The 27,189-nt window shown below is 48.2% G+C and overlaps 7 protein-coding genes across 7 annotated transcripts; 3 read left to right on the forward strand and 4 right to left on the reverse strand.

Annotated features, from left to right (window-relative positions):
* Nucleotides 1-856: 856 nt before the first annotated feature.
* On the forward strand, nucleotides 857-1,831 carry LACBIDRAFT_303370 (uncharacterized protein; the record flags this gene model as incomplete). The annotated part of the gene is made up of 3 exons (XM_001883912.1): nucleotides 857-1,115; nucleotides 1,171-1,421; nucleotides 1,478-1,831. The coding sequence occupies 3 exons, from the start codon at nucleotides 857-859 to the stop codon at nucleotides 1,829-1,831; spliced, it is 864 nt and encodes a 287-aa protein (XP_001883947.1).
* Nucleotides 1,832-3,439: 1,608 nt separating this feature from the next.
* LACBIDRAFT_303372 (uncharacterized protein) lies at nucleotides 3,440-4,452 on the forward strand (the record flags this gene model as incomplete). The annotated part of the gene is made up of 8 exons (XM_001883913.1): nucleotides 3,440-3,479; nucleotides 3,535-3,553; nucleotides 3,612-3,759; nucleotides 3,816-3,845; nucleotides 3,900-4,040; nucleotides 4,086-4,158; nucleotides 4,216-4,280; nucleotides 4,336-4,452. 8 exons carry the CDS (start codon nucleotides 3,440-3,442, stop codon nucleotides 4,450-4,452), a joined length of 633 nt encoding a protein of 210 aa, XP_001883948.1.
* Nucleotides 4,453-13,957: 9,505 nt separating this feature from the next.
* Nucleotides 13,958-16,797, forward strand: LACBIDRAFT_329839 (uncharacterized protein; the record flags this gene model as incomplete). The annotated part of the gene is made up of 5 exons (XM_001883914.1): nucleotides 13,958-14,354; nucleotides 14,416-15,695; nucleotides 15,733-15,758; nucleotides 15,813-16,479; nucleotides 16,534-16,797. The coding sequence occupies 5 exons, from the start codon at nucleotides 13,958-13,960 to the stop codon at nucleotides 16,795-16,797; spliced, it is 2,634 nt and encodes an 877-aa protein (XP_001883949.1).
* A 630-nt stretch (nucleotides 16,798-17,427) lies between these two features.
* LACBIDRAFT_329840 (uncharacterized protein) lies at nucleotides 17,428-18,507 on the reverse strand (the record flags this gene model as incomplete). Its single annotated transcript, XM_001884030.1, has 2 exons — nucleotides 17,428-17,458; nucleotides 17,504-18,507. The coding sequence occupies 2 exons, from the start codon at nucleotides 18,505-18,507 to the stop codon at nucleotides 17,428-17,430; spliced, it is 1,035 nt and encodes a 344-aa protein (XP_001884065.1).
* A 937-nt stretch (nucleotides 18,508-19,444) lies between these two features.
* LACBIDRAFT_329841 (uncharacterized protein) lies at nucleotides 19,445-20,264 on the reverse strand (the record flags this gene model as incomplete). The annotated part of the gene is made up of 5 exons (XM_001884031.1): nucleotides 19,445-19,508; nucleotides 19,567-19,653; nucleotides 19,789-19,792; nucleotides 19,847-20,081; nucleotides 20,127-20,264. 5 exons carry the CDS (start codon nucleotides 20,262-20,264, stop codon nucleotides 19,445-19,447), a joined length of 528 nt encoding a protein of 175 aa, XP_001884066.1.
* A 616-nt stretch (nucleotides 20,265-20,880) lies between these two features.
* LACBIDRAFT_303379 (uncharacterized protein) lies at nucleotides 20,881-21,072 on the reverse strand (the record flags this gene model as incomplete). Its single annotated transcript, XM_001884032.1, has 1 exon — nucleotides 20,881-21,072. The coding sequence occupies one exon, from the start codon at nucleotides 21,070-21,072 to the stop codon at nucleotides 20,881-20,883; it is 192 nt and encodes a 63-aa protein (XP_001884067.1).
* A 2,088-nt stretch (nucleotides 21,073-23,160) lies between these two features.
* Nucleotides 23,161-25,127, reverse strand: LACBIDRAFT_329842 (uncharacterized protein; the record flags this gene model as incomplete). Its single annotated transcript, XM_001884033.1, has 9 exons — nucleotides 23,161-23,330; nucleotides 23,385-23,570; nucleotides 23,716-24,045; nucleotides 24,346-24,496; nucleotides 24,628-24,792; nucleotides 24,845-24,848; nucleotides 24,938-24,970; nucleotides 25,003-25,045; nucleotides 25,079-25,127. 9 exons carry the CDS (start codon nucleotides 25,125-25,127, stop codon nucleotides 23,161-23,163), a joined length of 1,131 nt encoding a protein of 376 aa, XP_001884068.1.
* Nucleotides 25,128-27,189: the final 2,062 nt, after the last annotated feature.

Consider the following 27,189-nt stretch of genomic DNA (forward strand, 5'->3'; position numbering starts at 1 on the left):
AGTGGAGTCGCATCGTGGGGATGGTTCTACAACTATCATTACGCTCCTCGGATTCCAGGTGTGTCGTCGGTTTGGATGTTGGATGTTGCTCATGTTGCCAATCACAGATTTGCAGGAAGTTGACGAAATGTCTTTCGATTTTCAGCTGGGAACGCCATTCAAGCTGTACCAGCAGCTTATGGGCGTGTTTCCCGTTGCTAGCATGGATTACATTCCGCTAGCTTATCAGGTAGATATCGACGTTCGGATATGATTGCCGGCTGACCGTTCTTCGAAGGATCTCATGTATGATCCAAACTCACCGATTATTGACTTCTACCCTCCCGAGTTCGAGCAAGATCTCAATGGGAAAAGGCAAGACTGGGAGGCAATTGTCACATTCATTGATCAAGAGAGGCTGCTGAAGGCAATGACTGGTACGTTCCTAGCCAAAGTATGGTCTTATGACACCAACGTATATATTTACTTTCAGCTCGTGATCATTGTCTCACCCCCGAGGAGAGAAAAAGGAACACTTGGGGCTCGAGCTCGAAGTTCAGTTTCAACCCCGGCGAGCTCACTCTCTATCCTTCATCTCTGCCTGGATTCTTCCCCCCTCTCTAGTGTCGATGCACGTGCAAGACGGAGCCGTTCGACCTCCCTATTCTTGATGGGTTGCATCTCATTCCCGGTCTTTGCGGCGGTGTATTCCTCGGTACAGAAGCTCTGGCTGGATACCCATCGCTCAAAACGCTTCCACACACGGCGCTGCTGGGATACCACGGCGTAAACGTCCATGGTTCGGAAAGCCAGAACAAATCGATGGTGGTGCATATATGAAACCCGTATGAGGGGATGAAGACGGAAGAAGTTGAAGATGATTGGCGAACGGACTTTCATGGGTTGGCCGTTCCTGCAGGAAGGATCGGTTGTGGCGGTCTCTGATTCGTTGTTCAAGTACGAGAAGATGACAGTCGTGCCTGGGACACCGGCCAAGGTCGTCTCAAACCCACACGCGCCTCAAGGATTGGGCCATTGGAAGATGAAGGCCGATTGTATCGAGCAGATTTACTCTAAACGATCAGGAGTCATTACACGCACTGTTGACATTCTCCTACACGTCCTTCCTCTAAAAGGTGAGTGTCTTATCTACCCTTCAATGGGACGTTGCTGACACTCTACAACGTTAAGGTCTGAAACGATTGGAGTCTGGTGCCTTTGTGAAGGACTATGAGGGCCCAGAAAGGGAAACGGAACACGCGGTGCAGATGTGTCTTCCCGAAGTTGCTTCAGAAGATCTTCGCTCCCTCGAACGCGACGCACCTCCTTTGTCAGAGGAGTTCCGTGACAGTAGCAAGATTTTCATCCTGGGGGAACACACGTATGGGGTGGCTGCTTCGGTCTCTGCCACGACCGAAATCAGTTTGTCTGTGATACTTGGAGTACGTCTTTCACTAATTCTGTATCATAACGCGCTCTTGAACCCATCACCGTATAGTTCTTCCTGGCCGAAATGGCTGAGAATGACCAGTTCAAAGCCGTCGTACAGAATCGACGATCTAGCCACTACTTCCCCTCTTTTAAAGCTGCAGAGACGGTTGGAATCTCGGGGCGGGCTTTGGGGAAGATTACATCAAGTTTCATGATCACCATGTCTGATGAACAGAGGACCAATGTCGGCCTGAGCCTCAAATTCGAAGCGAAGGCTTTGAAGGTCGTCGACTATTCTCGCGAAGAGGGCCGGCATTGGGAGTATAGCGAGAGGGCAATCGACCTGATCCGAAAGTACAAGGTCTGTTGGTTTCTACGGGCTCTGACACTTCATCAAGGTTTTCGGGTTTCCCATGAATGAGGTCTGGATGGTTCAAGAGTGCGTTAGACGGGGATTTTCCAACCCAGAAGACAATGTCTATACGGAAGAGTTCGACGTTGAGCCTGTCTTTGAAGCGATTAGGGAACAGAGTCGCATCCAAGGGCTCCACATGAACAGCGTTTATGTACGTCGGTGACGGACTCAGTATACTTTTCTGGGAAATTCCATACCAGATTTGGAAGGCACCTCGCACCCCGAAATTGGAGCCTCGTCTGGAAGAGTTCCTACGGCTGGCAAACCTTCCTTTAATGAGACCCACTATGTATGCTTCGGTGGACGGAGACTTGCCGAAGATTTTGAGGGTTGAAACAAGCGCCGCCGTGGATAGAAAAGATGAGGGTAGAGAGCTCTCCCCTATATCGGCCGCCCAGCGTATGTTTCCCCTTTGCTCACGCTCTTGCCGCTCTCGACTCACCATGTCAAACTAGCGTCCCCTTTTCACAAAGCAAGACAGATACCCCGCGCGTGCTACTACTGCACACGTCCAAAAGTGGTTTTCTGGTCCACCAACGTAGTGCTCTAGCTGACTACTATCGCAAACGCCCAAGCTTAGATGTCTTCGGGACTTTAGTGCATGCCACCCATCCTCCCATCTATACTCACAGCCAGTGTTTATGTGTAATCAACACGCCTCTCCATACCGAGCGCTCGATCTTTCTTCTGTATACTATGTGTTCGACAATTTCCTTGTTACAACGCGATACGGCATCCTTTGCATCCTATAGTAATAACCTCCAGCTGGAGGTTGACTTCGTCTACATACTCTACAATTGCTCTACAAACTAACATGGAAATCTCATACCAAAAAACGAGTTTCATACTCTATATATGAGAGGATAGCGGCCTTCTAATTATCTGTTTCTGCAACCAGTCTGATGGGACAAAGGTCCAATAGATACCTGAGGAAGACAGTGAGCGAGTTTGCCAGTGAAAAGCTCAAAGCCTCAACCACATACTTTCTTGGCCCTAATCGTACTTTTGATTGCCGTGATTGAGGTACATTTATATATTTTAGTTTTTTTTGGAGACAAGCGTAACAGTACACGGGTTGAAGCAGGGTTGAAGTCAAGTTGAAGTGAAAAGCGGCCACCAAACATTGACTAGTGACTTCTCACTCAAACCACCACCTCGCTCATTCCGACGCGACATGAATGCCATCTTGACGCCCTTCCAAAACCACTCTAATTGTCTATAAGGACACGCGGCGCCAAAACAAGAGGAGGTACTTTCCGACACTTCTGAAATCACGGACTCGGAGCAACCTGAAGCAACTGAAGTTTCTAAGGTCTCCGAACATTTCCAAGCCTCATTGGCTCGATTTGCCTTTGCCCACTGGCATTCGTCGAATCAAAATCCAAGGCGCACGGCAAAGCCACAACGACCCAGAGGAAGCCACGAAATCAGGATCATGCAAAAGATTCGGACAGCCCAGTACGCTCAAGCTCTCGCATAAAGGATCTGAGGACCAGAAAGCGGTCGATGTCGGCACTTGACGAAGGTCCTAACAAATAGGTCGGTCGTTTAGAACATGGCTCTCCCTCCAAGAAACAGAAACGCGGGTATGCCGAGCCGTCTACATACGCTCACATGCGGGAATTTCGGCATCACTTGAAGAGTGGGTTAGAAGGTGAGTAAATCGAAAGCTTGAACATTCCGAACCAATTTTTGACATTCTCGTTTAGTAGTTTTTTGTGGTATCAAGTGAGTTTGTCGGACTGCCAACCTCAGGCTCCAGTGACACGCTTATGATCGTTCTCAGCCCCGGTCAGACGTCCGCTGAGATAGGGCACCATTTTGGTGGCCCAACGAATCACTTCTGGAGCTGCCTGTACGAATCAGGCTTCACTACACGACTTCTCCGTCCTCAAGAAGACTTCACTCTTCCAGAACAGTTTTTGATCGGGATGGTACGCCTTCTCTCCTTTTATCAGTGAGCGCGGCACGGGTATTCACGCCTTCATAGATGAATCTGGTTGATCGTCCAACAGCTGAGGTATCGGTACCTCTCATGCAAGTTCCCAGTCACCGACGAAACCATCATCTGTAGCAAAGCGAGCTATCCAAGGCCGAGCGAATCGCGGGAGTTCTTGCTCTCCTCGCCAAGATCGCCACACATCGCCCCAAGATTGTCTGCTTTGTCGGGCTGGGAATCGCGGACATCGTCAAATCCAAAGTGATGCCGGTAATTGTGAGATTGTCTTCGTTCTAGTCCCCGTCATTTACTCCTCGACAGGCCGATAAGGGACGAAAGATGAAGGCGGCCATCGGAATTCAGCCCTACAAGCTTCAGTATCAAGATGACCAAGGCAAGGAAATCCCCTCAGTCTTGACTGTTGACAGATGGTGATTTGGTTCCTTGACAGCATGCCCCAAGGAAACCCTCTTCTACGCTGTGTTGAGTACGTCGGGTCGTGTAATTACGTACCAGGCAAGTCCTCGTCCAGAAGCTCCCCACTTCGGTTTTTCTCATTCCAAACTTGTAGAAAAAGGATAAGGTGAACCAGTTCAAGGCTTTGAAGTCGGTCTTGGAATCTTCACGGACCAGCAATTTTGATACCTACTCTCTTCATGCTCTCCAACTGAACGATCTACAAGAGTAATTTAATTTCATGCCCCACCATGCGAATGTATGTTCAAACATGTAATCACATACTATGTCACGGAAGAATGATCAACGTTCTATGTACTTTTTCACGTAATCCTCCACGCTGCGTTGACAAATTGTCCTCCAAGGGGATCTCTTCGCGATGGGTCGCCAAAACGTTGACCTTTGTTGTGAAGTAACCTCAATACAATGATGGGGGCAGACCTTGAAACGATGACTCGGGTCCGTTCTCAACGAAAAGAGCAAAGAGCAAGAAATTATAAGCAACTACACAAACGATACAAATACACAAATCATAAGCCTCGAAGTCTACTCATCCTGATCACTATCCATGTCCTCATCGCTATCACTATCCTCTCCTCTAAGGACCTCAATAGGTTCGAGACCAATGTCGTGGTCAGCGCTAACGTAAGAATCACAAATGACGTAGAGATTCAGTGAGTGCAGTACTTCGGCAACGTAAACTCAAGAAGTTGGCGAATTGGTGGCTCGTTGTGGGAAACCCTACCTCCCGCCAGCTCGTCATCAAGCGAGTCACGGTGACGAAGAGTCTTGCCGTCAAACTGGAGGGGATAGAATGGTGCAACAACGTTTTGAATCTTGATCCCCATCATCTTCCTCATCTGTGTCACGTGCCAGCGATACCTGGAGGATGATTGGCGCGCCTGTGGTGTATTCCCCTTTGACGAGCTCATGGGAGATGTCCAGGGTGAGGTAGGAGTTGACAAAGGTTGCGACATCTCGCCTGAAATGACGTGAGCCTCAATCGTAGGAAAAAGTTTGTGATTCTTAGATTTGGGCGGGCGTCATCTGGAGCAACTCGTTTCTACGGTCGTCCTCGAGCTCCATAATGTCAAAGACAGAGTCAACACCAGCGTCCTTACAATGCTTGATTACCTGAAGCGATCATGACTTGTGAGCAAAAAAGTCTTCTACAGCGTGAATTTGCTCACCTCGGTCTCAAAGTGAGTGATCTGTTTCAGAGGCGAATCCGTTCATCACATGGCTTGTACACACATCTGCGATAGATCCATTGCACCCAGAGCGCTTAGCCAAGCGCTAGAAGACATCACATCAACACTGGGCGATAAAAGATTGAGTACTTTCTCCAGGACGAGAACCTGGTCAGCAGCCAGATCAGGCGGCAATTGGAACCGCGAGAAGTGAGCTTGAAGGAGCAAGAACGTTTTGAAGTGGGGGACCTCGAAGTCAGCCCGCTCTAATTTGACTGGGACACGGTCATAGATACGACGAAGAAGGGCATCTTCATGTCTCCGAATCGGGATAGTCTCAAATTCGGCCGATGACGACACAACCTCGACAAGGCCTTTCAACTTCGTACGCTCCTTGAGAGACAATGTGTACACCTCGACCGTCACATCTAAGAAGCGGATAAGCCACTGGGTGACTTCAAAGTGATGGGCACTTACATGAGATATTGTAGTGGGCAGCGATCATTCCAAGATTGAGCGCCGACACGTCAATTTCGTCCTCTGAAGAAAGGATCAGACAGAGTAGCAGGAAAAAAGGGAGAAACCTACCAATTGCGATACACTTTGAATTCACGAGATCACTCAAAGTGTTCTCTACAAGTTCTGAAGGGTGGTCGGATAGATTCTGATGGCTGACATTGTGCAGATTGTAATAGTTCGGGTTTTGAGTCATTCGGCGGTAGAAGTAAGTCCAAGTGAGGATATCCTGAGGGATAGATCGTGAAAACAATGAAGAAACATGATCGGGAGTCGCTTACCATAGCATCTTGCTTGTTCTCAATGGTTTTGACTGCGATCTCCGCGAGGAAGTAGTCATGGAGGAGATGGGTTGGGAGATGTGACTCAATTGGAAGCCCTTCGGCAAAGAACGTCTTGTAAAAGTCCTTACGTGTTTGCTGGCACATGAGAACACATTGACTGCGCTCATCTTCCATTGGCCAACAAGCGCGGCCCATCATTTGGAGAACGTCCATGACTGGATAGTCGATGTAACGATGCTCCTTGCCCTCATAGAACTGAACGCCCATGATGATCACCATGTAACTTGCCACCGGCAAGCTCCAAGCTGTGTCTTTCAATGCAACAAGCAGTTGGATAGCTCCGGACTCAAACAGGCGCTGAACGATCCGTTTGTCCTGCTTATCGAGAGCCTCGTGGTAGTATCCGATACCGTGTTTGAGCGTTTCAACGAGGCCCTTGTCGCTGATGTGGTCCAGGTGAGGTTGTAAGTCGTCAAGCTCGATGTTGAGGAACCGATCAGGTTTATCGTCCGCTAGGCAGTGAGTCAGAAGGTCGTCGACCCTAAGGCGGCACTGTCGCCTGGAGGGAACAAAAACGATGACGGGTTTTGAGGGGGAGTATTCCAGAACAGCGAGGTAAACAGGCTGTGACATGGCGATTATCAGGGAGGGGAAATGAGGGATGGTGAAGGACTGGAGATGTATATCCATGTCGAGGGGACGGGCACTAGTAACAGCATCAGTACGTAGCCTTCGAGGAGCAACAGAAGAGGAATACCTTGGTGAAAAGTTCAAGATCGCGTGAGAAGGTGCACCCATCCACTCGCCCAGATCTCGGGCGTTCGCAAGAGAGACTCCACAAGCGACTATGCGTGTCTTGATTTCTGTCTGCGCTGAGACATAACGCGTGCGGGAAATGACGACCTCGTAGGTGGGTCCCACTTCACCACCGACCAACTGCACCTCATCAGCAATAAGAAGACCAATATTTTGAATGTTTTTGCGTTGTCGCCACCGTCGTTGAAGGACGTCCCACTGTTAATAAGTGAGAAAATACCTGGAAGAAAAATGGAAAGCATCTGACGAACCTGCATTGGTGTGCAGACAATAACGTCTCCTTTCTCCAGAAGCCTCAGATCAGCGCTTGTCTCCCCTGTGAGACTGACAATCTCCTTCCCGCCTTGAAGCTTTTCGAACTTGGCCCGCCAATCCACAACTCGTTGACCAACCATTTCTTGATATGGCCCAATACAAACCACTCGGGGTTGCGCTCTCTTACTCCAGAGACGAAGGAGAGCAAATTCTGCACAGATTGTCTTCCCGCTACCGGTAGGCGCACCAATGAAAACATTTTCGTCTGTCGTATAAAGAGCTTGGAAAACCTGGGTTTGGATCTTGTTGAAGGTTTGGATCATCGAGGAGTAAAGTGCTTCGAATTCCTTGTTGTGCAAGGCGGAAAGAGGTAGGGCCTGTAGGTCGAGAAGCGGGGTAGGATGAGGGAACTTTTCAGGCAAAATAAGATGTTTGAAAGAAATGGGAAGCCGAGTTTCGGCATGAAGCCAGCGATCCGAGATGATGGAGATGTAGTAGTTGGGCGGGACGGGTTTGAACATGGGCACAGTAAGAGTAACGTTATGTTCATCTTCCGCGTATCGTTGACGAAGGATGAACGAGTCATGGAAGAGTATCACCTCTCCATCCACATCTTCGACCACGATAAGGAAGGTCTCCACCGTACCGTGAATTTTTTCATCCCATCGGAAATCAGGTATGATAGAAAGGTGGATTCGAAGAAGCGACCGAGTGATGGGTTGGACTTGCGCCTGTAGCCTAAAGCAAGTTCGTCAATGAGATACCCCCAAAAGTCAGACATCAATCAGAACTTACTGAAGCTTCGAGGAACTGTGGACGAGACGGTGCACCAACCGCCCAGCGTTAGGGATCCCGATGAGTTCACCAATCTCAGGAGGTGTCTAAAAAACTTTGAGCGGCGCAGCCAGAACGAAGTTGACGAAGCGTACCAGATCAAAGTAAAGGTACCAAGGCTATGGAAGACGGGCATTTTGTCAGCAACGAAACGAAAGGGGAACAAATATCACTCACAAATTGTTTGCCTTTTGCCTTTCTTAACACTTCAGCAGGAACGCCCTTGAATTGACGAAGAGGCGTCATTGAACCTCACCTGATATCCTTGTGAGCGATGGCTAGCTTTAACAACCAGAATAACTTACATCCTCTTCTCAACCATCTTGCAAAGGTCGAGAGCTGCTTTAGCAGGCACAGCCCAGCCGCGTTTCAGACATATCTCGAACATAGCCCTCAGGATACTATAGGCGACATAGTGAGCACAAGTCGAGGGACGGAATTAATCAGTACACATCGCCCCACAGATTGCTGCACAAAGACCATGTCAGCGACGAGGACGAACCCTGGAAAGCTTTAGATATCGTTCCAGGGATGAATGGCCGTGAAAACGCTTACCATCAAGCTTGAGTTGCGAGATGTAGGCTTGCAGGAGTACGTTGATTTTGGCCGCAGGCTCCTCGACGCTTTCTTTCACAGGAATCGGTACCCTCTCGAGCGAGTAGCTTTGCGAGCTCCAGCTTTCCCTCTTGTCGAACCTGATGAGAAAATGTCGATGAAGGCACGTAAGATCACAAGGAAGAAAACTTACAGGTACAAACTTAAACTCGTTTGAAAGTGCGAAAACCCTAAACAACTCGAGGTCGACATCGTCGAGCGTAGATGCTGGTTGTAGACCATCATGGAGTTGTAAGTCACATAGTAGTATGAGGCGATCCGGCCGAGCTCTGTACTTTGAAATCGACCTGACGACCTCTGGTACTTGATGAGTTGACACTTCACCAGAAGGGCGGCGGCGGAGTGAGCTCAGCGCGCTTCTGGACTAAGGCACCGTCATCCTCCTGGTAGTCGACGCCTACACTGTACAAGGGCGACTTGAGCATGCGAATGTAACTACAAACGAGTGTTAGCTTCGTTGGAGAAGAGGAGAAAAGGAAGTTACGCACAGGTAAGTATAGGCAAGCCATTGAACGGCTTCATCACGATTCCGAACGGTCCCAAGCACGATCTCAGTGTTGAGGTTATCCGCCAGCTTCGAGACAAATTGAGATTCGATGGGCAGCTGCTGGTTCAGCAGGCTGAGATAGTACTGCATCTCCGAGTGGTCAGTGATGACGATGCCCTCTCCAAAGGTGTCATATTGCGGACGACCGGCGCGACCAAGCATCTGGAGGACGTCTTGAGAAGAGAGCTCCACCCAGCGACCCTTCTCTGGGTTGTAAATCTGCGTTCCCTTGATGATAATGGTACGGGCAGGAAGATTGACTCCCCAAGCCAATGTCGCCGTGCAAACCAGGACCTGGATAGATCCGTCCGCAAACAACTCTTCGACAAGTCCACGATCCTCCCTTGACATTCCAGCGTGATGAAAGGCGAAGCCGAATGGCAAGAGATCTCTGAGATTGCTGTCCTTCACGTTGGCAGCTTCTTCCGTCAAGATCTCTCGAACGGCACCGTCAGGCTTCACGAATTGGGTGATCGTCTCCTTCTCGATGGCTGTGTCTCTCAGAAACCTGGCGGTCTTCGCAGTTTCTTTCCGAGAGTGAACGAAGAAAAGCGTCTGGTTCTTGCCCGCCTGGTCGAGCACCTTTTCGTCGCAGACTTCATTGGTGATCTGGTGCCGCTTAATTGCTTTCTTCTCCGTGACACCAATAAACTGTTGTTGAAGACCGCAAGGCCTATATGACGCGTCGAAGTAGAAGAGACCCTTCTTCTCATCAACACGAAGGAAGGTCGCAGCGTCCTCGTAGTTGGGCAATGTGGCCGAAAGGCTAAGGAGTCGGACGAACTCGGATCGTTGTTCAGCCCATCTGACAGTCCGGGCGATGATGCTTTCCAAAACAGGTCCTCGCTCGTCGTGGAGGAGATTGATTTCTTCGATGATACGCACGAGGTTGGTGTAAGAAGTGTCGGTCATTTTCCTCGTGATGACATCCCATTTCTCCGGAGTGGTAACGATGATCTGGGTCTCTGCAATCTGCTGTTTGGTCATTTGGGAGTCGCCAGTAAGCTCGCCGACTTTGATTCCAAAGACCTTGAGCCGGGCTGTGAAGTTTCCGACCATCTCGTGGACAAGGGCCTTCATGGGAGCGACATAGACAATCTTGAAAGCGTCCAGGTCGAACGTTCCGGTCTCTTCGTCACAGTGCTTGGCAAGTTCATTGAGAATTGTCAACATGGCGACGTTTGTCTGAGAGAGCGACGATTAGGAGTTGAAGCGTCATACCAACATAGAAGACGTACCTTCCCAGCACCGGTCGGTGCACAAAGCAGTATCGGTTCGTCTGTACCGGAAGCAATGGGGAAAACCTTGCTCTGAACGCGATTAAGCTTAGGAACAGTGAACGCCTCGCGAGCCCAAGCTGGTAGGGCAGTTATGGGAACAAAGTCGCCTTCCGTCGTAGGCTTCTGCTTTGGGGCAGGGACATGAATTTCCTCGTAACCCTTCTTCGCCCGCTTGAACAACCATCTGGCAGTTTGCGCTTCTTGTTCGACATCAGGTGCCCGCCCTGGCTAAACGCCATGCTATCGAGATCCACTGTCCGTTGAGGTTGGACGATAGAGCCTGGCGCAACAGTTGCCGTCTTTACCTCAATCTTGGGCTCATCACCATCCATGGCATCTGAACGAGGCTTCGCTTGCCTGTCACCTGCCAGCTCTCGAAGAATCCACCCAACTCCCTTCTCGCGCATAGCAACCTCAACATTGACGCGTTCATCAGCGTCGCTACGCATCAGTTTGGTGCACCACACGACGACGTCGCGATTTTTGAGGAATTTGGCGGTAATGTGGAAGCTCTGGAAGTCGAAGAGTTCCATGAGCTGATTCTCGCAGTCACGGGCGCTTGATTCGGATCCAAGGATGCTGAGGACGGAGGTGGTTTTTTCTGCGGCGGTGACAGGGTCGGGGTAGACTTCGAATATCTGGCGTTGAACCCAGAAACCGTCGATGGAATGTGGGGAAACAATGTCCTTGTCAGCTTTGACCTTCCGTGATGAGTCGCCTCCTATGATAAGCTCCTCCCCCGCACCATCCTCGACGGTTCCCTCAGGAGCAGCTTCCTGTCCCTCTTCTTCTTCCTACGATTCTTCAACAATCTCAAAGCCCTCCTCTTCCTCTTCCTCCTGCTCCTCCTCGTCGAAGATGACAGCTACTCCAACTCCCTCATCAATCTCAGCGTCCTTCTTCTCTATGTCGTGATCGGCCATTGACTCGTCTTCAGCGTTGTAATCCGTTATCTTCTTTGAAAGGCTGACAAGCTGTGAGAACTGCTCACTCGGGATGGGACCAGTGACCTCCTCAATCTCCTTCTTTTTGTCGAAATCTTTCATCCCCTCGTTTTTGAGTGTCTCCAGCACCGAATCAGCAGCGCTCTGCACAATGTCCTGCGCCTAGTCCCCGAGCGCAGCGTGAACGGAAGAAAGAATAAGTTCGTAGACTTCCCACGTTTCCGCGGTCCGTGGACGATACGTGAGGCCTTCAACATCTTGCGTCGCCTCGATGATGTTCGCGTACCCAAAGCTGCGGCAGTTTCAAACTTGCGTTTGGCTGTTGGCCTCTCAGACCCATCGTTTTTGTCGGAAGACTTTTTCTTCTTCTTCCCGAGGTCTTTTGGGGCCTGTCGTACGACTCAAGAGCCCATTTCCCGAACGTCGATTCGGCCAGCAAGCGAAGTTGGCGCACCATCAGGTTCCTTGTCTCGACGCGGCAGAGCTGACCTATCCGAAAGATGTTTTCCGTGGCCAGCCATCGTTGTCGTGGATGTGGGCGTGAATAGTTGTTGAAAATTCTGAGCGGGGGCGAAACAAAAATAATCATTAGAACTAGACGTCACCTGGCAATGTGCGCCAAGTCAGGGTGCAGAACTGTCGCTCGGTGATCGGACCATCCCCTTTTGGGATGGTGTCACGTGCTTTCGCGCCCTTCCTCTTGCGCCGTCCTCATTTCAGGTCGACCGCCCGTGACCCCGTGCCTGATGCGGGCCTCAAAGATGAAGAAGCTTCGTTGGAGAATGCCACTCAGCAAACTCAAGAGGAGCGAGAGCAGATTCTTCAATGGGTGAGTGCATTCTACCGAATCTACGACCTTGTCTTTCAAGTCTAGTAGTACTAATTAATCATGTTAGGCAAGAGACATTGTCAAGAAATATCCCTACCAGCCACGGGCAGTGCGACGTGAAGCTGCTCATGTGAGGGAACTTTCCTTTAGTGAATGAAATCACTAAAAGATACCACAGCGTCGATTGAATTTATGTGAACTAGGGGGGCTCTGGCAATAGAATGCCAGACCTATACCCGGTTAGTTAGTCCAGCTGATGGTCTTGCTGATGGTCCGAAAAAAAAAATGGAGGTCTCGACAACTAAAGCTCAGAATTCCTCCTGGACCTCCACATGTCAGTGGTGACGGCCCACGAGCATTTGATATCCTGTACAGTCGCGGACAAACAAAGTCGCCAAAAAAAATAAACTTTTATTGATACCTCCGAAAACCATCGGGATCGATAGATACACACTTAAGGCCCTTCCTGGTAGTGTTGCCGCAAGGAAAGGTGCCTTGAAGGCAAGGTCACCTTGAGGCGATGCAAAAGGAAATTGTCAACGTCAAGGAGTGTCAAGGTGCATCAAGGTAAATGTGCCACTTCGGGAAAAAATTCTCATAGGCCAGCGGCACGGCCGGGCCACTCAGCCTTTCTTGTGACGAGTTTTGTCGTTCCATGCGCCCAAACTTGTTGCTCGACGCTGAACATCGGCACTCCACCGCGCCGATCAATTTTTTGAATCTCATTTCTAGTTCTACTCTGGAACCAATAATGGCTAGTTTCATGTTTTTCAATTTGATCAATTGAACGATGCTGCTATGGCACTATCAGTGAATAAAAAGAAGAAGACAATGTACCACGTCATGTTGGATGTTTTTCCAGTTCAAGCATCCTCTGCTCCATCAGAGTGCATGTTCTTGTAAAGCAAAGAAACTGACACCCTTCGCCGAAACAACCTTGCACCGGAATTGATGGAGAAGCTTCAAATTCTCAGATTCACATCTGCTTCAGAAAGGACAGACTGCAATGACAAATGGGTGTTTGTTGAGGAGGAGATCTATGTACCCCATGTTTCGCCCCTCTGTATGGATGATTTTTTCGTAACTTGTCAATTGCTCGTCAACTCAATACCCTAAAATTACTTCTTGGCTCGCCATGTGCATATTTAGTTGACAGGTCACCTCACTCAACCACAGGGACCCTCTGTTGACCAGTACTCAGATGTATGTTACAATACTACATGATATAGTTATGATTCTACGTGGCTGCAAACTTGCTGCAAGCTGATTCTCTTTCGTTTTCCTAATCTGGAAAATACCTTGAGGTCACATCAAGGTAACTCAAGGTGACAGGGCTGTCACCTCAAGGTGACCTTCACCTTCCCTTGCGGCAACACTACTTCCTGGCCAACTTTCAGCTCAACCTATCGAGCCGATCGCTTTCAAATTACCATTTAAGTAATCTGTACCTGAAAATAATGGCCGGACCCTTAAAATATTCGATAAAATGGTGAAAAATAGCGCAATCGCTTTCTTTTTTGAAGAGCGGGACAACCCCAAAGTTTGGTAGACTTTCGTCGAGTAGTTGTTCCCCAAAAAAATTCCCAAATACCGCTGACCCAGCTCTGAATTATCGATTATTCGTGATATGGGAAAGAAGAAGCAGAAGAAAAACATCACCGGTCTTCGGAACCAGCCAAAGACGGCTTCTCACGTCAAAGATAATGTCACCGTGGCTACGGCGCCAGCTCACCCAGTGACCCATGCCGATGTCGATGATCAATCAGATAATGACGAGGGATGGGATCCACATGTTAGATTGGACAGCAATAGACCATGCTGGGACTCTGACGATGAAGAAAAGGATAGCGAGGATGAGGCTGATGTTGAAGACGAAGTTATTGAAGCTGGCGAGGATGGGTGGAGAAGTGAATCGTTACAAGTTGGACTTATGGTCCTTGCAATTGAAATTGGGGATGATCCTCGAGATGAAGATTGGATTCCTGAGGCAGTGCGAAGAAAGCATAAAGCTAGAATGGCCCAAGGTGCGTCTACAACAAATCAGAGGGCAAGATTACTTTGAAGACTGAGAGTGATTTTTTTTAGCTCGACCACGCCCGACATTTTATCAGAAAGGTCCAGATGTTGGCAGCAAATCTGACCGAACACAACGACGATACACAGACTTGCTCAAAGGTCAACAAACACTTGAGAATCTTGGTTTTGTGAAAGCAGAACCCCGAACGAGATCAAATGCAAGGGCATCCGAGACAGATAGTACACCAAGTGAAGATTCTGCAGGAGTCAAAGTCAAAGTTGAGGACAAGAGCCCTTTAATAAGCCCATGCTCACTGGCAAGTTCCCTGCCCACATCAGAGCTCGAGGATGGTGTCTGCGTGCGACAGGAAACACCAGATCCACCAGTACTCGAGTTCGATGTCGAGATACGGCAAGAGTCTTTGACTCCGCCCCCGCTCCATTTCGCCGAGTCCAGATCTCCGAGCGTGCGCATCCGTGAAGAATCCGTGACGCCGCCACCGCTATTCTTCAATCGTCCCACACGAAAAAGAAAAGCATCAGGAAGCCTAGAAAGCGAAGACTCAGAGGATGAAATGATGTCCAACCCTCTGGGAGATAACAGCGGAGAGCAACAGCGTGTTGAAGATTTGCGGGGGGAAGAATCAGCAGATGCCTGGGAAGAAGAACTCGATGAAACTCTGATACCGAATGCTGAAATTCAAGATTGGGCCACTCTACGAACTCAGATCAAGACCGATCTTAAAAAAAAGCATAAGTCCATGACCTTATCGCAGATAAATCAGCTGATGCTCTTACGGAATTTTGCAAACCTCTGTCTGAAGGGTTTTGGGAGAGTCAAAGCCAGTTTTGAGATCGCACGGCAATGGCACGAAAAGGACGAATCGAATATTTATTTTGCCCGGCGGATCCGCGCACTTGCACGGCATTATCAAATATTCGAGCAACTACCAAAGGAGCGCCGTGGAGGATCCAAGAATGCACGCTCACTTTTGAAGGAGGAAGTCGTTCGGACAGTATCAAGAACATGGCTCACCGAACAACCCATAGGATCAATAACTTTGAATAAATTTCGGCATGCACTGAACGATATTATCTTACTGTCAGTGGGTATGACTCCAAGCAAGCCACTCTGCGAACGAACCGCCCGTCGATGGCTCGTAAAATTGGGGTGGACACGGACGGTCCTTCGAAAGGGCGTATATATGGATGGCCACGAGCGCGCAGACGTTGTTGAATATCGCGAGAAGGTGTTCCTCCCAAAAATGAAAGAGTTCGAACGCAGAATGGCACGATACGAAGGACCTGAGCTGAAGCGCGTCGAGCCAAATCTACTGCCTGGAGAAAGAGTTAATAGCAGAGTTTCAAGACGAAAGTTGCTGCCAGGGGAATGATCACAAATCCACGGCTTGGTACGTTACACATTGTAAACTTTTCATTCAATTTCTGATAAATTTCGTAACAAGGCTAAAGGATGGTCAACAAATTCTACAAAAAAAGGGACGTGGCCGTTTAATTCACATTTCTGATTGGGTTGAAGAGGTAAACAGGCGATTGGTGGTCCGAAATTCTGACGGCATCGTGATCAAAGAGGCCCGAAAGATCATCTATCCAGGATCAAACGGCGATCCGTACTGGGATTGCGAACAGCTAATTGAACAGGTGAAGACAAAGGCAATTCCCATCTTCGAAGAAGCGCATCCTGGTTGCCAGGCGTTATTTATTTTCGATCAATCCTCAGCTCATGCGGCTTTGCCGCCTGATGCTCTCAAAGCATTCGAAATGAATAAGTCCAATGGCGGGAAGCAGCGCCGCCAGAAGGACACTATTATTCCGGACACTAACCCTTCTCCAGAATTCCGTGGAAAGGTACAGAAAATGACAACAGAGACAGGCAAGCAGAAGGGCTTGCAGCAAACTCTGGAAGAGCGTGGCTTCAATGTCACGGGCAAGCGTGCTAAATGCTCCCCTGTCTGCCCTTGGGAGAACAATGATTGTTGCATGGCACGGATTCTCAGCAAGCAGGATGATTTTACGAACCAGGTCTCGATGCTTGAGACCCTCATCAAAGAAGCTGGCCACGAATGTATCTTCCTCCCCAAGTTCCACTGCGAACTTAATCCAATTGAAATGGTAAGTCTAATATTTAATAAATCCCTTCAAAGCTAATAATTTTATGCTCTTCAGTACTGGGGATGGGTCAAGTACCGTTATCGTCAAGTTCAGAAGAAGACATTCGAGGACGCGAAGCAAGCGGCACTTGCAGCGCTCGACTCATGTCCAGTTGATGTCATTCGGAGATTCATCAATCGTTCCTGGCGGTTCATGGATGCTAATCGAGTTCCACTGTCCGGAAAGGCCGCCGCGTGGGCAGTTCGCAAGCAGAAGGGTCATCGCACAATTTCCCAGAGCGCGATGATGCACCTAGATGCCATCGTCCGCCCTACTTAGGTACATAGAATGTCATTGGTTTTGGTCAAAAATTTGGCCAATTTAATGGCTCGTGGGAAAAACTTCTAAGATGTGTTTTTCGACGTATTTCGTCAAGTTGATCACAATTCTGAAGTCAAATTGCCGAAATTTTCATTGGTTGCCAAGTTATCAAAATTGTCGACTTTGTCTGTCCGCGACTGTATCACGGTCCACTACCTTAACTTTCTACAATCATTCATTGACGGCCCCATCTCACAGGATTTCAGGGGGTGCCAAGGTCCTGGTCTCTGGAAGCATAACTGACTGACTGCCACATCTTTGAAAAATGGCAAGATGGCCACACTGTTGCTATATGTATGGTAAGGTGGTGGAGTGTGAAGCTTCATAGTATATACAATATCTGAAAATTAAAAACAAATTAAAAAATACGTGACATAAAATAGTGGAAAGCGGGCAAGAAAAAAATTTGTGTGTTTAACAGCGAAGTGTCAAAAGCAAAGAAAGCAAGAACAGTACATAGCAGCATGATGGGAAGAGTTGGACAATACTAAGATTTGCTTCTTGTGAGTGTGACCTTTGGGCCATCGGTGTTGATGTTGACTTTCTTCTTCCTCATGCCACGCCGACTTTCCAATGGGTACTCACATCTCAGAGATCGGCGTTGGCACTGACTGTAGGGCTGTGAATGACTGATTGTGTTGATCGTGAAAAATTTGGGACTTACTTGCAAGTCTTGTCCTTGCTTCCTGGGATGGGAGCTCCACATGCAATTTTCCGACCTCTGCAGAAGAGGCATGCAAGTGGTGGTTTCTTTTCCGCTGGACATTTAATTGGAAGAGCGGTCAATGGCATCAAGGGTCGGGGCGACACAGAACGATGAGCCCGCCACACTAAAGTGTGATGTGATGACGGGGCGTGGGTCTGATAGTCGCTTTGACGTGCATGAACACGTGGAGGATGGTCGCGAGAGGTGACTCTAACCGTCGGTTTCTGCAGGGCCGTGCGATGCCTTCGAGTTGGTGTCATTGAAGCAGGCGAATTTGGCCAGGCAGGCTCGGCCATTGTACAATATTGGGGGGTAGGGTCAAAAGGAGGGGGTACTTCCGTTATCGTTGAAATCGTACACTGGAACTTTGCAGGACTCGGAGCGGACATGATACGGTCCACCACATGTGACTGGATTTTGCAACAGGGATAAGAGCAATGCTGTGACTGGGTCGGGCTCCGAAGTTGATTGACCTGCTGAAAGGTGTTTAGGTCGGGTCGACTTTCCGGAGGTGGGGTATAAAATTGGTTGATTTGTACAGGTTGGTTAGATTGTTGTGAATCAAGGTTCTGGGAAGGGGTTGTCGGGTGGACGGCCATAGACTGGTTGCTTGCATAGTCATAGTAAAGATTTGGGTACTCAACTTGCATAGAGTCGCGATGCGGTGAAGGTTGTAACGAACGAGGGGGTTCGTAGCAAATGCCCTCTCCAAAGCCATAGTTTTCAGCCGGGCCATGGCCATGGTTCAACTGGGCATCAATTTGAGCCTGCCTGGCCGCCCTTGCCTGAGGAAAAGTAGCATAGAACTCTTCGTCGGTTTCGCGCAACGTCTGGGCAAACAAGGAAAGAGGTTCTGGTTCAGATTGCTGTTGTGATGGGATAAGATGAGGCAAGTAGAGAAGAGAAGGGTAGATAGATACCTGGACGAAAGAGTAAGGATAATGGTCAGATGGATTCGCCATGTGGGCAAAGTTTATGAACAGTACTTTTGAGAGGGTAATCACTTCACTCGATTCGCTTTGATGACACGATTCAAGACCCTGACTACCCAGTTACATAAATCCTACGTACTTACCAACGACTATGCTACCCACACTGGCTCATCCTTCTCCTCAGACGTACTATATCCCTCTCCTTCACTGCTCAGTGCCGCCCATGTGCCATTGATCACCTCATTCCCTGTTGGGATTTTGGCACCTCGTTGTCGGAGAAACCCACTCTCCTACAGTGTCTTGCATAATGCTTTGCAGCACGAATTTTTTCAAATCGTATTTGATTATATTTGTAGTGGTCACAACCAAGGCCCAACGAAATTATCCCTGTCCGGAATAGGCCTGAGTGTGACATACTAGGTCCAGTTTAAACACAGCCAAATACAATTTCAAAAATTTCACGCTGCAAAGCATTATGCAAGGCACTGTAAATAAAGGTTGTGATTACGGATTTCAGCGCAGGTGGAAATATTCTCATCTACCTGAACCCAGTATAACATCTATGCATTCACGAAGTCCTTGTATCCTCTCCATCTGTGATGCCGAGGATCGCGGGTACTTATGTTCAGTGAGTGTGTCGGCCTCAGATCAGAGTCCACGACACAACCTCATGCTGAGAATCCATCGTTGGCCTACCAGACTCACGCAGCGGCCTATTTGATCGGTGGATGGCCTACCAAACTCAGTCGCGATTCGCGAAATGGCCCGTTTTGTGCCGTCCCTGACCTCTTTTGATGGGTTTCATCTCGCTGCTAGCCATCACTCTATGCATGGTGCGACTAGGCCTCCAACTGATTCAGACTCTGATACCTGATGCAAACCTGATGGGAATGGGAATGGCCCCTGGACGCAACTTTGATAAGGACTCCGAGACGCTCGTCTGAAGCACAGGCTATCGCAGATGGGTTCAAGAGGAATTTTGGGTGGACAGCCGGATCTGCGGATCAGGTAGATACCGCGGGAGTTTGAGTCTGAGTAGTGGTTAGTCTTCACATTGTGGCAAGGGTTGGGAGTTACGCTGATACTTACGTGAATTTTACTTTGGACACTGAAGGAGAAGGGATTGTTATAGAAAGAAGGACAGCATATATTTTGTACAAAATGCAAGATAGTTGCCTATGGTGTTTCGTAAAGTAGCATAGAATCAACATATATGGGCTCGCTTGATGTTATGAAAGGTATCGCTGAGAAACGAACGACAACGAAAAGAATGTTCGAAAGGTTCAAAAGCTGACCGAGTTACACACGCACTGCGCTGGAAACTTCGTCAGTATTACACAAGACGTGATGGTAGCCAAAAGAAACTTACACCACACCCTCTCCATGCCGATACATTTTCTGCCGTGTCGACTCCATAATCCACGTCGGTCACAAGCAGAGCAAGATCGGCTCTTTTGGCGAGGGCCGTAGAAGAGAGGTGTTCCGCCCTCTCCGATGATCTCGTACACGCTCGGAGTCTCGTGCTCCCTTGGGATCGTCCTGAACAGGGCCACACCAAGCCAAGACCCTCTTAGAAGTTTTGAAGAACGATGCGAACCTCGCATCTGCGTATGCGTACCAAATCACCGCCCGGGTGCATTATCACTAACATCAGCTCCAAGACGTATTGGCTGCCGTTTGAGAAGCGTGGAAGTACGCGGAGTTGGGCAATAGCCCGTACATCCAAGCAGGAATACGCCCGGATCCTCTTCAATGCTGATAGAGACCAGGAAGCGTTGGATCGTCATGGCGAGTCACTGATGATGCTGGTGCAAGTTGGCAATGGAGGTGAGGTTTGGTGCCTTCGTGATTGTGATTATGGGGCGCATGAGGAGAGGTGTAGAGATGGTATGGCGAGTTTTGGGAGGAAGCAGAAGGAGAGTGATGCGGTTATTAACCACCAAGTCGTTGAGTGAAGTTATCAGGGGGGAGGGGCATTGAAAAGTTTGTAGGCTTGCGTCAGTGGCCATCGGCGAGATGGTTGTCTAAGGACGTAGTACGTCTTGCCTAGGTACCACACCGCTGATGCGATGTATGGCTCTACCCCACTGCTTCTAGGATACGGTTGGCGATATCTGGGTTGGGCGCGGCTGAAAAGGTCGGATTGGATGTTGGTCGATTTTCAGCGCAACTCCAATAGTTCTTATAGCAATGGGACGGGTAAAACATTGAATGCAGTGTGTAGCAGCGTTTCTGCTGGCAGTGATGTACTCGGTAGTCGTAGAAACAAATGCTCAGTTGGTTCCGAAGGATGTCTACGGAAATCGTTCGTTAGAGCTCATACCGAGGCACAAATGGACGACTCACCCCACTATATTTCGTCACCGCGCATCGTGTCTCTCAGGTACACCCTCCGGCAAGTTTTCAGAACTGTTCTGAGCCTCCGGGTGGTCCGCACAATCCGGAATCTTCTTTTTCCAATCCCGTCGCGTGAGCCATGGGAAACGTCCAGTACTGAGCATGATCCAGAATTGGTGCACAGAGCAAGGTGACGGTGTAGAGTGCTTCTAACACGGGGACAGCCTGCAGTACGGGTAACTGCAACGAAGTGCACATCTGGCAAACTAAAAATATTAACTGACTATGACAAGGGCATATTGGATGAGAAACTCATTCTCTGATTCTGGGAACTTGACCGCTGGCGCAACCACTATGTTTCCATGATGTGCGACAAGGTGATGAATGTCCATGTGGAGCCAGCTCCGGTCAAATTGACGTCCACAAGGCATCTGCTAGAAACAGTCATCCTAGAGGACACGAGGATTAGCAGTTGAAAGCTAAGTTGTCAACTGAGCAACGTCGGGAAATCGGACTCCAGCCACGGCATCTATCAGACTTTGAAAGAAGCGGGGTTAACCGACATGTCCGATTGGCAAAAGGCTTACAACGTACCAGAATGGAATATTGGGAATTGGTCGGGTGAAAGCACCGCTGCTTGCCGGAACATTATAGGCGGGTACTGGCCCGAACGCAGTCTTCTTCAGCTCGTCCTCCCCATCCTTCTCATCTGTTGTCAAGCTCTCTTCCTAAACTCCCAGTCCTCCTCTCAAACCACACCCGGTTCTCTTAGTAACTCGCCTTCCTGTTCTTCTGCGAAAGAAGTGTATGAGGTCCAACGAGACTATGAGCGGAGTTGTTCATTATCGCATTCATGTGGGAGTGGAGGGCCGGCGTTCGAGGCTCTCTGCGGAAAGACGAGAATTAGGGCATTCGGTGGGGATCTGGTGTTCATGGTAGTTGCGATGTTTGGTCTGGCGAAGCTGATGGTCGTGCTCCTCGCAAACATGTTGAACCCTGCAGAACATAGAGGTCTGATTGAATTGACGGGCAAGTTACGAACGAATACAGAAACATATGTCATCACCTTGAAGAAAGCGGGGTTAGACGACGTATGAGAGGTAAACGTTTAAACACTGTCAGCGTACCAGAGCGAGATACTGGCTTTGAGGAAATCTGCACGAAGCGGCGGGAGGGGGGCCAGACGAAAAACGTCGCTGGTTGTTCGATCATCGCAGGCGAAAAGAGGGTCTTGATGTTCGTCCATCTCATCCTCCCCATCCTTCTCATCGATCATCTGGTCTGGTCTGGATTATGGTCGGATCGGCTCGGAAGAACGTGGAATCGTTTGAAAGAATGGTATGTACGCGAGGCGTTGGAGAAGAGAATTCCAGGCTTGTTGAGGGCTAGGTGGAAGAGGCTGGTCGAGGGCGGTTCAAAGGAGGAAGTCTCCAGAGCAACGTATTGAATTTGATCAGGCTGGATTTCACCAGAACTAGTTCGACATAAACCTCAATTACGTTGTCGCAGAATGGGCTTCCTCTATCTACTTAGCGAGGGTCAATGTTGTACGTAGTATCAAGAATTCAAAAGCTTCCATGATTCTAGGGCCATAGAACAATGACGTTTCGACACTCAAATGCGGCCTCTGGAACTAATGCTGTATCGTCGACGAGCAGAGCAAGATTTTCTCTTTGGCGAGGGACGTAGAAGAGAGGTGTCCCGCCCTCTCCGATAACCTCGTACACGCCCAGAGTCTCGTGCCCTTGGGGATCGTCATGGACAGGGCCGAGGCACTCCACTCCTTACACCAAGCCAAGACCCTCTTCAAAGTTTTGGAGAATGATTGCGAACCTCGCATCTGCGTACCAAATCACCGCCCGCGTGCATTGTCAACCAACATCAGCTCGAAGACGCGTTGGCCGCTGTTCAAGAAGTGTGGAAGTACGCTGAGTTGAGCGATAGCCCAAGCATTCATATTCATCGATCATCTCCCAGGAATACGTCCGGATCCTCTTCAGTGCTGATAAAGACCAGAAAGCGTTGAATCGTCATGGCGAGTCGCTGATGATTTTGGGGCAAGTTGGGAACCGAGGTGAGGTTGTCAAGGCTTTGGAGAGTGAGGTTTGGGTACCTTCGTGATTGGGATTATGGGAAAATATATAGGGTGCATGAGGAGAGGCGTAGGGATGGATTAAGACGAAGTAGAAGGACGGTGATGCGGTCATTGGTCACCAGGTCGTGAGTCAGGTTATCGGGGGGGGGGCGTTGAAATGCTGGTAGGCTTGCTGTAAATGACCATAGCCGAGATGGTTGTCTGAGGTCGTACGTCTTGCCTAGGCACCATACCGCTGATGCGATGTATGTCTACATGCCGTAGTAATTCCACCTGCGGGCAATGAACGCTTCGATTGTCTTTTCAGATGAATCGGGGGAGGGTGAGCGGCTGAAAAGGACAGATTGGATGTTGGTGCCTTCAGCTGTGAGATCTTGTGCATTGACAAGGAATCGCGAGTCGGCGTAACGGCGTGCGTTATCTAGGACACATTGGCAGCATGAAGAGAGAGAGTGCGCTCAGAGGTCCTCCTCACTTCTGCTATGCCGCTGCATGAACGGTTGAACAGGAGGTAGTCCAAAGAGGACGGGGTCATGGTGGATTGCTGGGGTTTCTTGAGCAGTAGAGCTGCAGCTAATAAATAGGCCGGCAATGGCAGAGGGAATCATAGATACATCGAGAGTCAGTGCCCACCAGGAGAGGTCCTCATTCGTCGTTCCTGCTGGTAGTAATGAGAGATCCTTGAGTCAGAGTTTGGCATTTGGATCTTGCTCAACAAGGCTGCCAGGAACAGAATGGCTGATACTCTGGCTCATCCTCTGTTCATCTGGGCCAGGGAGGATGTCGGGCCCAAACTTCAACCACACATTCAACAACTCTCGCCGTTGGCTGCCCTTGTTTGCCGAGATTTGCTGGGATCAGGGTGACGGCGAAAGGCTTGTGTCCCAAAGTGGCCAACGACACCTTGAAATCCGGGTCGTTCTCCGAATCCAGGTTGATGTCGTGGAAGATACACATGCGTGCGTCTTTGTCGATAGGTTGAATGACTCTCGACTGCAAAGTAATGACCTTGTCGCCGAAAGGTTGGATTCCGCGCATGGTGATGAGGATGAAGACATGTTTCAGCGTTCCACCCGGCGCGTTCCATGGCGTCTCTTTGCATCCGTGGAACATCTGGGCATAAGAGGCATTCGTTGCTGAACGGTGACCGTGTTTGATTGATCGCGCCTCCATGTGACGCCGTCTAGTGCGTGTTGGACAAGATCCTGCGTCTCCTCTGGATGAGACTGAGGCTGCCGTCGGGGGGACGAGTCTCAGAGATCATTTGCGAGCTAGATGATGAGAAAGTTGGCTGGCTGAGCGAATGCACTGTGGTAGGAACATGAAGGGACTCCAGATACCTTAAATCCGTCCATGGCAGTTGACAGCCTGTTCACACAGTCTTCGAGCTTCTTCATCCTCTGTGTATGTTGTTATCAACGATGCCTTTTGCCCACCTGTTTTCTTAAGATCCTGTCCTGAGAGTGCTACAAGATCATTAGACGTTCTCAAACCAGATGCAAAGAAGACAAACCTCAGTAATTCTCTGATGTCCCCTTCCACGCACTTCATGGCATTCACAAATGCCTTCTTGCTGCCTTCGACGTCCTACGATGATGGTCGTGAGATGGCCGACTCTATCTTACAGCTTCCTGGCCCTCCCTGCAACAGCCGATGCGTCCTAAAAGTTCAAAGCCCTTCGCCGTTGCCCTGCAAGGGTGGTGCCAGAAAAAACGAACCTCGGATAGTTCAATGATTTTGAGCGCAACTTGAACCGCCTCTTTTAGCAATGGTACGGGTATAACATTGGATGCAGTGTGTAGCAGCGTTGGAGGTTGTTTCCCGCTGGCAGTAATGTAATCTGTATTCATAGGAACAATTGCTCGATTGGTTCCGAAGGATGACTACAGGCATCGTTCGTTAGAGTTTATACTGAGGCACAAATGGATCACTCACCCCACTGCTAGATTTCGTCACCGCGCATCGTGTCTCTCAGCTACACCCTGCGGCGAGTTTTCAGAACTATAATGCCTGCTTTGGCATACATACCCGCGGATCGGAGATACGAGGGCGTTGAATCGACTGGGAAAGAATATTCTCATGAGAATAATCACTGCAATTGGCCGGTGGCTGGGTTGTGGAAGTTGTTGTTCAATACTAGTAAACAAGCTCAGCAAAAACATAGTTCACCCTGTACTCCAGCTACAGTGGTGTGCAAAAAGAATGCACCAACATCCATTTTGGGAACACATGATTTTGTGACTTTGATTTCTCAACAACTACTAGGCTGCTTATAATGCACACTGTATGTGTGAATAGGTATTATATAGTACTTTATATATAAAAAGAGTTGGGCTGCAGAGTACAGAAAATATATCTGATTTAAGATAATCTGCTAAGTAGAAAATGTTACAATTTGGGGCATGACAAGACCCAGGTGGCATTCAACAAGCAGTCAATGGAAGAGTCTGATACTTTGTAGGAATGTACTATTAGATACCTTGGATGCATTCCTATACTGGATTTTTCATTTGATTCAGCTCTTGTGTAGAAACTAGCACAATAAGTTGAATGTCAGTTTTTGGCTGTTATATAGAGATTGTATAGTTCTTGTGTATAAACCTGCTTGATAAGAGAGAATATGTATATCTTGTACTCCCCATATAATATCATGGAAAAATACAGACTGTGGCTATGCTTAAACAAGACATATTTCTCACTAAAAAGTCTTGGCATTTACAGGGAGCTTAACAGATCCCTCTCAGTTAACTTTTATGCTGACCAAATAAAATAAAAAACAGTGGGATTATAATTATGACACTCTTTTGTCCATACTCTGGAAGTTCTGGGGCTATGATGCTATCTTTCATTGAAAACTTGGGTAATCTACAGATGAGAAAGATGCTTACAATATTCATATTTCATGCATAGTAAAATGGGCTTTATTAACAAGTCACTGGCAGTGGCAAACTCATAAAATAGTATGTGCATCAGTGCTTTAGAGCACCAGACTTCTAAAAAAACTAGTATAAAGCATGAAAAATGGCTGAAATAAATCATGAAAAATGGAGATTTGTTTGAACTTCCTGAAAGAAGTACAACCTCCTCACAATTTCTGTGGAACAAAATACTAGAGCTCAAGTCACTTATGAAATGTAGTCAGTGGTTGCTGTAGAGCTTGATTCTACAGCTTTTTATTTTATCTGGCCAGCATAAAAGTTGACTGAGAGGGATCTGTTAAGCTCCCTGTAAATGCCAAGACTTTTTAGTGAGAAATATGTCTTGTTTAAGCATAGCCACAGTCTGTATTTTTCCATGATATTATATGGGGAGTACAAGGTATACATATTCTCTCTTATCAAGCAGGTTTATACACAAGAACTATACAATCTCTATATAACAGCCAAAAACTGACATTCAACTTATTGTGCTAGTTTCTACACAAGAGCTGAATCAAATGAAAAATCCAGTATAGGAATGCATCCAAGGTATCTAATAGTACATTCCTACAAAGTATCAGACTCTTCCATTGACTGCTTGGTGAATGCCACCTAGGTCTTGTCATGCCCCAAATTGTAACATTTTCTACTTAGCAGATTATCTTAAATCAGATATATTTTCTGTACTCTGCAGCCCAACTCTTTTTTTATATAAAGTACTATATGATACCTATTCACACATACAGTGTGCATTATAAGCAGCCTAGTAGTTGTTGAGAAATCAAAGTCACAAAATCATGTGTTCCCAAAATGGATGTTGGTGCATTCTTTTTGCACACCACTGTAGATCTCAATGCAAAGGAGTTGAAGCTCTCAAATTCAAACCCTGAGCTTCACAAACATATTGCAATAGGTTCATGTGGTTCAAAACAATATGAAGGAAAGGATAGCAGACACCCCTTTTATTCTTGTGAATTTCTTTTGAGGGTTGAGAATGCTGCCGTACATACTCTGATTCTTCACCATCAGAAGTATCATGAAAAAGTGGTATAACAATCAATGTCATGCTCACATGTTGGTGGCCACTGTAAGTATGTATTTTGTGGTAATTTTCTGGAATTTTTACCAAGAGAAAGGTTACTATAAGTCAGGAAATCCCTCCTTTTTCTCTTTTTCTCTTTCCTTTTTGGGAAATTTTCTCTCTTTCCTTTTATACTCCCACAACCATGATAACTGGGCCGCCGTTAGAGGCAATTTATCGATTTTCACCTAGCTCAGGCTAGGCTAGAGCTGAAAAACAGCTACTCCCGAGGTTGCTGCTAGAAAATCGAGACGATGTTGGAATCCAGCAGCAGTAACAGT

Source organism: Laccaria bicolor, genomic scaffold (assembly GCF_000143565.1).
Source record: "Laccaria bicolor S238N-H82 LACBIscaffold_23 genomic scaffold, whole genome shotgun sequence".
Taxonomy (NCBI): domain Eukaryota; kingdom Fungi; phylum Basidiomycota; class Agaricomycetes; order Agaricales; family Hydnangiaceae; genus Laccaria; species Laccaria bicolor.